This window comes from Labrus bergylta, chromosome 6 (genome assembly GCF_963930695.1).
Source record: "Labrus bergylta chromosome 6, fLabBer1.1, whole genome shotgun sequence".
Taxonomy (NCBI): domain Eukaryota; kingdom Metazoa; phylum Chordata; class Actinopteri; order Labriformes; family Labridae; genus Labrus; species Labrus bergylta.
The window spans coordinates 32,986,850-33,000,586 of record NC_089200.1 but is presented as its reverse complement, the minus strand read 5'-3'; the positions used below and the strand labels follow the sequence as shown (position 1 = coordinate 33,000,586).

Here is a 13,737-nt window from a genome sequence, read left to right as displayed (position 1 = left end):
TGCAGATAATAGATGATCTTTTGCAAAAGGAGGAATCAGATACAGAAGTGACAGAGGTCACGAGTGCATAGCAGAATGACGGGGCAGTCCCGTTTCTGGAGAGTATTTATACATGACTAGAAAGAGTTAATTGGCTCATGCCGCTGTGAATATGTGTCGTCAGCAGGTACTCTGCACAGAGACAGGGGTCATTGATAAACTTTGGCCATGTTTGGTAATGATGCTGAGCACACAGAAGAGGATACGAACAATAGAAGTTCTTGTGTTAGTGTTATCTATGAGTTAGCACTTAGTGTTCTTTCACTGTAGCGCACCTAGTGTACATGATGCTCTTGTCCATCTGATGCACGAACATCTGTTGCAAAGCAAGTCAGTGTGACTGAGGTTATGTACGGTCACAAATGAACAGCAGAAGTAAGCACAGTATTTTTCCACTACAATGGGAAGGTGGTACGGACTTGAAACCAAGATGCAACCCCCCATTTATGGGCATGGCCTTTCCAACGGCACAACCCACAAGTGTCCACAATGTCAGGAAGTGGTGTAAAAGTGATCGGTGGATTTGTATGTGGTATCTGGGTTAGTGTAGAGGAACTGAGCCCGTCTCAAGGAAGGGACAGGAGGTGCACGGCCCAACCCCCGGTTGAACTTGTTGGTGTTTTCTGCCGTGACGGACCTCCGTCTAACCCTCATCAAAGTACACCATGTTTGTGGCTTTTTTTTTTTTTTTTTGATTTGTGTGACGTCGTATTTATTGATAATGTTTTGTTGTGTTATTTATTAAGTGGATATAAAATACAAATAAAATATTTATTAATGTGTTTTTAAATCAACTTTTTTAGATAAAAAGGACTTACAATGAAATGAAATAAAAGTGTTGTTTTTAAAGAAAAAGAAAATTGTTTTTTGTTTTTTTTAAATGTGTGTGCCACAGGCAACGTTTTCACCACTTTTTTGACGTCTTCTTCAGGCCAAGGCACACTAGCTGGCTGTGTATGCTGGCTGGAGAGATGTTGTCTCTTCTAGTGATGTGTGAAGGAACTGAACTGAATCACTTACTGAAAAGAGTTGTTCATTTCTCAACTTCAGTTGCGCTCTCCTCTCTCCCGTCTTGTGTCTCTCTCTCTAGACCGTAAGAGTCGCTCAAAGCTCGCCCTCCCTCTTCCTTTCATGTCAGTGATACGTACTGACTGAACCAACAGGACGGAGTCGGTCGGGAGCCCTGTGTCGCTCAAGCCCGCCCACCCATCACCCTCTCATGTCTCCAAAATTGAGGAAGTAGAAAATATGTCGCGAAAATGTATGTGCATGTATACTGCAGGAGTCCTGATTATCTCTCTCTCTCTCTCTCTCAGTCAGTCAGTCGTTCACTGAGCATACTGAACGAACGGGAGCTCCGAGTCTCTCTCTCTCTCTCTCTCTCTCTCTCTCTCTCTCTCTTAGTCAGTCAGTCAGTCATTCACTGAACATACTGAAATATACAATACACATTATAATCATTTACATATGAAATTAAATAATGAAGAAAAATACAATTACCTAAAAGAGTAATGGAAATTATTTACAGATGAGTAAACATGTCTTATATTGTGACCTGAAGAACCTTGAATATAAATAACTTACATAGAACCCTCTCTCACTCGATGACATACAAACACACATTCTGCTGATATCTCTACAGTCGAGCTCTCTTCTCCCAGAGTGATTCTCCTCTGTTCCTCTTTAGGGAGGGAAAGAAAGCCGAGGATTCGATCATTAAATCTGGGAAAGAAGGTGTCTCTAATGTCTTTATATTTGGGGCAGCTAGTGAGGAAATGAAGTTCAGTTTCCACCTGTCCTTTTCCACAGTGCACACACACTCTCTGAGATCTCTCTAACCATCTCTTCTACAGCCAGTGTGTGATCACTGAGCCTGTATTTAGTCACTGTTTGTCTTTTAAGAGGTTCTTTTATTTCTCTTAAATATTGGGCTAATTTGAATTCCCTGTCCAGTAAACTATAGCATTCTAATCTATGTATTGTTTGGATTTCTAATTTCCACTGATTCATATATTTCTGTTTATTATCTTTGTCTGTTTGGAATAGAATAGAATAGAATAGAATAGAATTACTTTATTGATCCCAAACTGGGAAATTGTGGCGTTACAGCAGCAGGTTATCCAACACACAATATTAATAAAAAACACAATGTTAGCAATCTAAACACAATATAATATTAACTACAAAGTAAATAAGTACTAAAAGATATAAAAAATAAGAATGTGAATATATACAACCAGGATTTTACTAAGCATTACTAGGCTTAAATAGGAAGATTAAATATGAAAGATTGAATGTAAATGTGCAAAAACAGAGTCGTAGATGGTTGTAAATTAAATATGAAAGATTAAATGTAAATATGCAAAAACAGAGTCATAAATGGTTGTAAATTAAATATGAAAGATTAAATGTAAATATGCAAAAACAGAGTCATAAATGGTTGTAAATTAAATATGAAAGATTAAATGTAAATGTGCAAGTGAATTTGTGAGTTGCTTTGATATGTGGAGCTATGTGTGGTGTTTCTATCAGTGATCAGAGAGTGTGTGTGTTCTAAATAAGCTCTGTGTTGCTGTGACTCTGACTCGGACTCGATCAGGTGGTTCATGAACTTCAGCCTTCTTTTTTTAATGTGGATCAGTAGAGGGAACTGGCCCAGCTCGGCTCTGCAGCCGTGGTTTGGACAGTTTCTGTGGACTCGTAATATGTTTTTACAAAACTCCAGAGGACTCTTTCCACTCAGTTTGAGTCCCAGAGCTGCTCTTTGATTAATGGGCCCCAGACTTCACTTCCGTATAACAGAATTGGTTAAATCACACTTTTGAAAATTTTGATCCAAATTCTTATTGGGGGGGTTGAGTTTGAACAAGTTTGTTCTTATGCTGTAATAAGCCCTACGAGCTTTATCAGCCAATGTACTCACAGCCTTACCAAAATGTCCTTATGCAGTTACCACTAGGCCCAGGTACGTGTACTCCATTGTGTGGTTTAATAATGTATCTCCCAATTTAAACAGATATTTTTGGCTTTGTGATCTTGCTTTCTTTTGAAATATCATGACTTTATTTTTTTCTAGATTCACACTGATGTTCCAGTTTTCACAGTACTGATGGAGGATGTTTAGAAGCTCTTGTAGACCTTGCTCTGTTTGTGATAACAGTAACAAATCATCTGCATAGAAAAGACACTTCACGTCTTGTCCCTGTAAGTCCAGTCCTGAGGCTGGACAGTCGTCCAGTAGCTTGGCCAAATGGTCGATATAAATGTTGAAAAGTGTCGGTGACAGATTACAGCCCTGATGGACCCCACGACATTGTTTAAAAAATTCAGTTCTTTTTTTGTCCAATTTTTACAGCACATTGATTTTCAGAGTATTTACATTTAATCAGATCATAAACTTTTCCTCCTACACCGTTTTGAAGCAGCTGACAGAAAAGGCTGTTGTGCCAAATGAAATCAAAAGCTTTCCTGAAATCTACAAAGCAAGCGAAATTTTCCCTTTCTTCTTCTGCTGTACATGTTTGTGGATGAGAGTCTGGAGAGTGAAGATGTGGTCTGTTGTTCTGTGTTTGGGGAGAAAGCCAATTTGGGATTTACTTAGAATGTCACCTTCAGTCAGGTAGGACAGGATTCTTGAATTTAATATACTACAGAACAGTTTCCCCAGATTGGAACTGACACAGACTCCTCTATAATTATTTTGATTCAGTTTATCTCCATTTTTAAAAATAGGAGTAATCAGACCCTTGTTCCAAATATCAGGGTATACACCACTTTTTAAAACTAAATTAAATAATTGAAGCGCAGCTGCTTGAAGTTTCCTGCTGCCATGTTTTAACATCTCCGCTCTGACACCATCGATACCACACGCCTTTCCATTCTTCAGGTTAGACATTTTGTCCTGTAGCTCTTCCATTGTAATCGGACTGTCCAAATTATTTTGATTTATCTTTTATTACATTTTCTAATGATTTTAATTTGTCTATTGTGGTGATCTGATGTGTGTTTAAACCGAATTGTTCTTGATTTTGATATAAAGTGGAGAAGTAGCTTTTCCAAATGTCGCCGTTCTGAATGGCGATGTTATTTTTATGTTTGCTTGGATAAAAACATTTCCAAAGTTTCCAAAAACAGTTTTGGTCTATTGCCTTTTCGATTTTCATTAATTCATTGTCTGAGTTTTGAGTTTTCTTCTGATTGATTATCTTTTTGTATTGTTGAAGGGCGGTGTGGTATTCATGACACAGTTATTTGTTTTCAAGGACTATTTCTGCTTTTGTGTCCAGTTCTGGGATGTGCTCAGCAAGGTGATGGAGATAAGGCTGGTGTAAAACTGCGCTCGGGTTTGGAATCTCAGACCGATTATTTGGGATCTCCTACATTCAATGAGAGGAGGAAGAGAGATGACAACCTTTCCATCCAGCGACTCGATCTGGAATCCTTCTGCTTTCTTGCCAGATGTTTCCATAATGCCAGAACAAGTTTTAAGAGAGTATAGGAATGGTTTGCTCTCCACACCAAACAATTCAAAGAACTCTGGTCTTGCTAATGAGCGATTGCTCTGGTCATCTAGCATTACGTAAGCTTTGACAGCCATGTCCTTCGAACCCTTTGGGTATACATTTGCAAGGCAGATCTTTGCACATAATCGGCTCCACTGACCTGGACCACAAACTTCTGTGCAGCTGGTTCCTACAACATATCGGAATCCTCTTCTCCCTCCCCGCCGTTATCTTGTAATGGAGAAGGAGCCTTGAAAGTTTGAGCTGATGGGCCAGGCTGCATGGCTGCATCATGGTTGTTGCTGTCACATTCAGAGCACTTGACAGAGGACTTGCAATTCTTTGCAAGGTGGGAGACAGAGGAACAGCATTTAAAACATAATCCTTTCTCCTTGAGGAAGGCCTTTCTGTCGTCCAAGAGCTTATGCCTGAACATTCTGCATTTCCTGAGAGGATGGGGTTTACTGTGTAATGGACAGTTCTTGTTTGGGTTATCATTGCTAGCCGACACATTAATTTTGTTTACATAGATGGATTTGTTGGTGCCAAAATTCTTGGCGTTGTATTTTTCTGGTTTTGTGGATACTGTGATGCTGTGCCCGTGAATGAGGAGTGCCAAGCACGGTAATTTTCAGGTTTGTCATCAAAGTGGTACAGTCCTGAAGTGACGAGGTCTCTTCATGCCAAAAACTGTGCCAAAGGCTCCATAATAGGAGGTGTGCTAGCTGGAGGAATACGTGGAGGAGAATATGAACGAGCGTGTACATTCATGGTGGGATTTCTTTGTTTGTATTCAGGCTTTGTCTCACCTTTTCTCTGATAAGTTGAGCGTGGCTCAGGTAGGTGAACTTCATCAGCATTTCCGGAGTTTGGCTTAATATCAACAGGTTGTGGTTTCTGAACATCTTCAACAGGTGGGTTCCATGTCACAAAACTCTCTTGGGATTCAGCATGGGGTGGTTGAGGGATAGATGCTGCTAATAAGAGTGGCGAAGACGAAGGCAACCGTAGATTGATTTGGGATTGTATGCATTCGCTTGTGCGTTCAAATTTAATCTTTTCTGAGTGAGCCTTTCCTTCTTCATCTTCTAAATTAACTGCTTCAGCGTTTTCAAGTATGTGCGCCTCCACTAAAGCTGCATCAGCTTCACGATGAAGAGTTAACACTTCCAACTCTGTGTCTATTCTTACTGTTTCTAACTGATTTTGGGTGTCCCTTGTAATCCGTTCTGCTTCTCTGGCAGCCTTTTCCATTTTCAGTTTAGCCTCTTGGCTAGCATAAGACGCTCTCACCTTGGCAGCTTCTGCTCTAGCTCTGGCGCAGGCCACACTTGCTGATAATGCGGATGACATGCTGCTCTTAGCACTGGATACAGATGACTTGCCGCCTGTTGACATTTTGACCACGAAGAAACATCCAATGCTGCTTTTTCACTGTAGTGTTCTCGTGCAGGGTGTTGAAACTCTGACTAAACACCAAGTTAAACCAATGTCAATAAAGGAGGAGTCGGAGTAAGTCTTCTTCATTTACTGTCACAGATCGTTATTAACATGTTGGTGAAAACTGCAAAATAAAAACAATAAGACATTCATTGTATAATAATAGCTTAATGCTTACATTTTACATTTACGTGACACATAACTGTTACTTAAACAAACGTTTTCTTAAAATAATGATCAATACACTTTCTTTAACATCTCTTTGATCAAACAAATAACTCACAGCATTGCCTGTCCGATGATTTGCAGTGGATGGCAGCGGATTAACTTCAGAGCATGCGCCATCTGACTGAGCCTGCTGCAGCTCTAATATGAGCCCCGACAGGAAATGACATCATCATATAACAAATAAAAGCCGTGTCACGAAAGCTACGTCTAAAAACGTAACGAATACCATAAGGGCAACACAGGGATCTTCTTAAGGTACAGGACTGTAAAATTGGAGTGGCTGATATCTCGGACCACAATGCAGTGCACCTAACTGTATGCTTAAATAGCAAACAGAAGACCACTACTTGGAGATTAAATGTAGGACTAATGAACAATATATTATATTATAATTATAAAATATCAAACATCCCTCAAAACTCATCTCCTACAAGAAATCAAGACTACTAAAGGGGAAATACACAAAGTTTTGAGAGGAGAGATGGAAAAAAAAATCAGATTTGTGAAGCAAGAATATTACAAAGCATGCAGGCTACAAAGCTTTTGTCAAGACGACTTAGAAAACAACAGTTTAAATTTGATATATAAGATCAGGGAGCTTAACACAAGCAAGATAAGACACGATACCACAGAAATAGAAAACACATTCAAAGATTATTATAAGACTCAATACACACAATCACCCTCAACAACTAAGGAGGAAAAAAGGCAGTTTCTTAAGGCGAGACACTACAGGTGAATAGGGTAAAAAATTATAATAGATATCACCATGAAACTTTCTCAGTTGATTACTTGTGTTAAGATAAGAAAAAAATGTATTGCAAGTTTTTTGTATTTTAATGTATAAATATGCAAATTTTGGACTATCTAATTAAATATGCGCTAATTTGCATACATTTTAAAAAATGAAATCTGATCATGTGATAAAGCCAGCTTCAAAATTATTTTATAGTTTTGTTGACATATTAGATGGAAAAAAAGATACAGAGGGATTTTTTCCCTTGTTTTTTGGAATAAAATGTTATATAAATCAGGCTAATAATATATTAACAAATCCCTCTGTAAAAGTCTTTATAATGTAGCTAGAGTGTGAGAGAAAACTTATTTTGAGAAAACGGCATTTAAAGATTTATATTGTAAAATTCTAGACATTTCTAAAGGAAAGCATTGCTGACAAGCAAAACAACTTCTCAGTTCATTGGTTATAACAATGTAGACCATGTCTAGAACATGGACATTAACAATTGAATACAACAACATTACCATATAAGACCTTCAACTGTAGACAACCACAGAAAACCAAACAAATTTGCCACCAGAACTGCAAATCTAGCCCGCTGTATGTCAGAACAAAACATTTCCACGCAGAACACAAAGTTCACCCATGGGTTTTTACAGGCTAGATGTCCATGCCTGCACCATATGTAGGCCCCTCACCCCTCACTTTTTTAGCTGTGCTCTGATTCTTTCTGCGATGTTTTGCAGACTCAGACTGGATGGTGTCAGCTTTTGTGATCCTGAGCATGTCGGTTTCTCTGATGGTGGTGATGGTGATGATAGTGCTTTCAAGCCATAGCTTATCCATAACTGCAAGCATGGAAGAGGCCCCCTCATTAAAAGTTGTAATGGCCATACTTGCTGCTGCCTCAACCCTACTCTTCCCAACAAACACAGTTTTCGGACAGCGTGCCCATATCACAGAGTTGAGGCACTCATTAGCATTTTGAGTGCCACCATGTTGCATGCGCTGCAGCAGGCTGTCACTAGACATGCGGTGGTACACAGGGAGAAGCTTCTGGCCCACCTCCTGAGATAAAAAGTTCCCTACATGGAGCCTGTGGCTCTCTGGAGTTTCTCCATTTTCCTCCGCTCTCCTGTACCAGCACCAGGACGGGTTGCACCTGGTGTGCAAGGGTACATCGTCACAGGACATGCTGTGGAGGAGACCAGCCCATATTTCATTCTTCATCCTGTCTAGGGAACCCTGGTTATTTAAAATTGCCCCCCTGTAATGATTTTGTAATGTTTTACATTTACTGGCCGTTAATTTTCCCAGACCCTTCCCCCCCAATTTACGTTCAGCACTTAATTTGCGAAGGGCTGTTCCCATGCGCTTATGGGCATGGTTAATGCATTCTAACTTCACTACCTCATGCTCAGGGTATGGGTTGAGGGATACCACCTCCTTGAATGCAGCACTGTCCCCATCTGACAGCATCTGAGTGTATCTAAGCTGGTGACGACTCACAGACCTGGCCCACATCCTCTTCGCTGCCTCCTGCTCCATAGCCTTGCTTGAACCACAAAAGTTTCTTGCACAGTCGTGCTTTTCTCTCCAGATGTCAATCTTCTCCTCCGTAATCTTTCCCTCATGCCTGGCAGCTTCTTTAAGGGCACAAACGTGACAATAGGAGGATAGGACCTCAAAGTCGATCACCAGTCCTGTAAATATGTCAATGCACACCCCGATCCCATAGTGTGACGTGAACCCTCTTTTCTGCAATCAAAAAACACACTGATGTTAATCACAGCATCTGCATCCTCCCTCAGCAACTCTGCCACATCTGCATCAACATCTGCATAGGCCTGCCTGACCTGCTCCCTGGTCCTGTGTAGTGACTCCAGCCCTCTCTCAATTTCCGCAACTAAAATGAAATGTGCATTGTATCAATAACTGTTCATTAAACGGTGGAGTACGTGCTGGGGGGCGGATCGACATATACATATATTTTTTTTACTCATATCTCAGGGTATCCCTCTGAATTAATTTGATTTTTGCAACAAACAACTTTAATCTGCTTAATTTATCCACGCACCCGCACAGACACGACTACCCCTCCCGTTTGGAAAATGTCCAGCACAGCATCAATAGCAAGCAGCTGTACATTAACATTTTCTCTGAAGCTGATGTGATTCTGCACTTTCGTTTAGCTGTGGCTTATCTCTCCGCAGTTTTTTGAAACGGGAGTTTTGCTCCTCGCGGATCCATCCTCTCGAGCGCACTATCCCCGCTCTCTCTCGCTCTCTCGCGCAAAGAGCAATTTTATGAATGAATAAATAAATAAATACCCGCCAGGTATCGTCTATGTGTGGGAAACACTGGGTGGTAACAGCCACGCTCATCAGGGTATTTCTGACATTAGAAATTCTACAGACTGCTGCAACTTTTCTGACACAATCCTCTTTCCATAGCCTACCTGTCACTCTTTTGTCATGCCTCTGATAAGTTTTAAGGTGAAGGGCAGGGATCCCCAACACCTTGCTGATTTTTCTGAGAGCCGCATATCCCAGACCTAACTCATGTGCCAAGAGGACCATTCGCACATTCACATCAAACGCGACATCCTTCCTGGACTCATCTTGAAGTTGCATAGATGTGTACACGCTCCTGCGGCACTCGAGCAATAAACTGCTACAGAACCCATGATTCTGTGGATCTATATTTATTTTCAGCCCTGACCCGGCACAACTCGGGACAAATTAAATCACAAAGCAGCTCATTTAATCAGGCAACATGAACAAGCAGCCACTGCTGTGTGGCATTCACTTCCCTTTTATCTATTTCTAAATCACTCCCCCGGTTTGCCATCGACAGCTTACGTTCAGAAGCGCTTCCTGAGGGCATTTCACGGGGTAACGCATCACAAACTTTTCCTTTTACATCCCCTTGCAAGTGACAACTGTTGTTTTCTTTTCACTGATTTACCGAAAGACATTTTCATTCATTCCTCAAAGGTCCCGTGGAAAGATAAACAAGGAAGTGTCAAAGCATACCACGTGATGCGTCTGAACGAATCACGTTATCAGAAACCAAACACAAGCCAATGACATTACATTCTTAGCATTAAACCCTCCTCTGAACTTTCACGATTGGTTGCTGGTAGAAAGGAAGTGTCCTTATTTGGGTTACATAGCGTTGTGCAGGAGAGAGAGAGCTTTACAGAGATATCAGTCATGACGGGCAGCAGAGAACAGCCGCTATACTGCACATCACATTAGAATGATAACTTTCGGGCAAATTGACGAAGAATCTAACGCCGCGATCAGACAAAATGTATTAAAATATACACATAAATGTATAATTTGGATATTTTCTTTATGGTAGTTTGAAACATTACATGTTCAGGGAGTGATCTTGCCCAAAATCTCAAAATTGACCAGTGCATAAAAAATGGATGTTTTAGCCTGCCGTGTCTCGCCTTAAATCTCTTGATCTACCAAGTATTGGAGATTCACAGAATAAGAATCTCACAGCTCCTGTAACACCTGATGAAGTTTATAAAGCCATATCCAGACTTAAGGCTAATAGTTCCCCTGGAAGCAACGGTTCCAGGGGGCAAAATGAATTAATATACAAGGACAGAAACATATCATGAGCTTATTTTGGGATGATGTTATAATATATCTTGAGAGCCCTAATACAAGCTTTAACCACCTGTTGCATTTTATAGACACGTATGGTAGTCACTCAGGTTATAAAATAAATGTTAATAAAACACAGATTTAACTATATCCCCTCTCCAGAAATTAAAAGAATTCCCCATCTGAAATGGGACTGGACAACTATAAAATACCTGGGTGTAACTTTAACAAAACAACTCACCCATCTCTATAAAATAAAGTATGATCAGATTCACACTCAGATTAGAAGAGACATTGAAAGGTGGTCAACCTTGACATTGGACTTCAGCTCAAGAGTTGAAGTTATAAAAATGAACATTTTGCCCAGGCTGCTGTATTTTATTCAGTCTCTACCTATTAAGATCCCTGAAGAGAAATTTAAACTCTGGGATAAGATGATCTCTAGACATTAAAAAAAACAATAAAATATTGCACATTACAAATGGACAAGGATAAAGGCGGTATGGCACTCCCAAATTTAAAAGAGTATTATCATGCAGCGCAACTCAGACCAATTATCAAATGGTGTGATAAAGAATACAAAGCAAAGTGGAAAGATATTGAGGTGACTGTAGCATCCCAATCGAGTCCTTATTAGGTAACTAAACAAGTTAAAGTACTGCAAGATTCTTTAGACCCTCTACGACTCCACTCACTGAATATCTATTATTTTTTATTCCTGTTTTATGTGTATTTTATTTATTTCTTGTCTAATTGTACAACTTGATGTAAAAACAATTCTGAAACATGCATAATACCTTTGTATGTACCAACAAAATAAAATAAAAATGTAAGTGAAAAAAAACAAAAAACATTTCTGCTTGGTGTTATAAAGTTTAAGAAAGAATACATACGTTCATAAATTCTTATCTGTGATTAGCTTGTTGATATTTTTTTGTGAAACAACACTTGTGTAAATAAAATGATATTTATGTTGAAAAAAATCTGATAATTGGTCAAATATAAGAGTCACACATTTCCCACAGCTCCTAAAATGGTTCTTTAACACTTTCTCTGAAATGCAACAAATATTTGTTCTATGGGGTGACATTCAATGATTTACATAGAAATAGCCTATTATCTTATCTTAATCATTTTAGCATTTTTTTTGAGTTTGTGTTACTCTTAGCTTTCCTGTCAATCACCGTAAGTAAGACATACTTTATTTAGGTCTAGGAATAATCTGTAGTTTTGTAGTTTATTAACTGCTTTAAACTTACATTTTCAACCAACAGTTGTCAGACCAAACACAACAAAACTGAACTCTTCAATGGTTGCTCGAATAACGTTTAAATACTTAAATGTTTTTAGGAAAAAAAGCAACCAATGAGACCATCGTGGGCTCCACATAATGAGCCTCAGAAAAATACCATAATGATTTCCTGTTCCTATACAGCCTAATTTTTTACTCATTAACAAAAAACAGAACAAAAATATTATTGTCTTTAACTAAAATACTAAATTATCCCAAAAGGTATTTATTAATAGTTTAATGGCCTTTTAATTTAATCAATTAAACATGTTGCTCCACATAGAGCCTCAGAAATGTTTAACTTTAAATAACTTTTTACTCTTAAACAATTTAACGGAATATGATGATAGGAAAATTAATGAAATGGGGCACTTTGAACTATTTTCTCAGCAGGGAGTAACGTAAAAAAGACGAGTTGAGCGCAGGAGCTGGTCCTGCATTACGTTAATCAGCAATCAGGCTGAACAGAAAGAGAGGTGACACAAAATCGTTTTTTAAGAGAGATCGAAGGAGCAGTATTTCTTTAGTTTGATTTGCTCACAAGTTGCCAGAATTTGATCAAAGCTACGGGACTTAAACACAGGCATCCTGACGGTCTTCAGCTCTGTCCACACTTCTTACCAGTTTCTCCTGTCTTGACTGATGGAAAACAAAAGTTTGACTGATAATAACAACCACAAAGAGCAGCTCATCCAGATTAAAAACACTCCTCTCCGTCATGCGTAAACGGCCCACACATCCAGAACTCGGTGTAGGTTGCGAACACCAGCGTTGAGCCTGATGCATCTCCCGACTTATTTTACCTCAGATTATGGTAAAAACAGTCATATTAAAAGTCGTTTAACTGAGTTTATTGAGTTGAAAAAGTGGAATTCAACCCGGAGCTGATCAGACTGCAGTGCGCAACGCTGAAGCGCACGTCTGTTCGTTTGGAAACATTTGATCATTTTATAATGCCTAATACTAAAATACCCGAAGATGACTGTTTGCATCAAAGACACTCTGTGTGTTTGTGACAACATATTCATATGAGCAGGTTTTTATCTGTGATGAAGCTTAACGAGTGTAAACTGTGCTGTAGCCTGACACACACACACACACACACACACACACACACACACACACACACACACACACGTAAAGACTCTCTCTCTCCCTCTCTCTCTTCACTTACTACTACTCAGTATTATTAATGCACTGATCACAGGGCAGGTAGAATAACTCCCGTGTCAAGGTATCTAACCTAGAACAGCAATAATACAAAATATAGTACAGTTTGCAATGACAGAGATTTTGTGTTTTAAATCTAATACCAAAAAAAATCTAATTTGAAATAGAGCTTTTTATCATTTGATGCAAGGATAGCATAATAATTTATGCCTGACCTGTTTTGTTGCTGTTCACATAAAGTCCTCGATACAAGAAGCTTATTTAGATTTTAAAATAATAATACAGCAGCCCATATAGACTACATGATTAGTGTTATAGTGAGTCCAGCCCACTGGAGGTCTCACTGGAACAAATCCGTCCCCGACCCAATATGAGTTTGACTCCATGATGGAAAAATGCTGCTGACAGTTACACCACGAAGTAGGATTTTTAAGTTTGGCTAAAACATGTAGGCTACATAATAACACAACACTTTTAATATCAATGTAATATCATTGATACAAATCTCGAAGATATATTTATAAATACGTTTATTTATAGAAATTAGTTTATTTGTTTGTCACGTTTTTATATTTGTATATTTATAAATGCATGCATATTTATACATATCATTTCGATATGCATAAATCTTTTTGAGACATTTCTAGCTCCATAGCAAACAGACAGAACACAGTAAAGGCTTTAAGTGCAGACTGATTCAACCTT

The 13,737-nt window shown here is 39.0% G+C and overlaps 1 protein-coding gene across 2 annotated transcripts; it reads right to left on the bottom strand.

The window, feature by feature from the left end:
* Nucleotides 1-6,054: 6,054 nt before the first annotated feature.
* On the bottom strand, nt 6,055-10,754 carry LOC136179434 (uncharacterized). Of its 2 annotated transcripts, none has more exons than XR_010666579.1 (2): nt 9,407-10,754; nt 6,055-8,706 (listed from the first exon to the last, which is right to left on the bottom strand). XR_010666579.1 is itself a non-coding variant. In XM_065956254.1 (2 exons), exons 1-2 carry the CDS (start codon nt 9,849-9,851, stop codon nt 7,609-7,611), a joined length of 1,140 nt encoding a protein of 379 aa, XP_065812326.1. In that variant the 5' UTR covers nt 9,852-10,354; the 3' UTR covers nt 6,055-7,608. The 2 variants fall into 2 exon arrangements, 1 of the variants encoding a protein (XP_065812326.1); XM_065956254.1 differs by having other exon boundaries at nt 9,810-10,354.
* Nucleotides 10,755-13,737: the final 2,983 nt, after the last annotated feature.

Coding starts and splice junctions, on each gene's coding strand:
- LOC136179434 (XM_065956254.1), bottom strand. CDS start 9,851: ATGCGTTACCCCGTGAAATGCCCTCAGGAAGCGCTTCTGAAC. Junction 8,707..9,809: donor CTCAGGAAGCGCTTCTGAAC/GTAAGCTGTCGA, acceptor TTTTGATTGCAG/AAAAGAGGGTTCACGTCACA.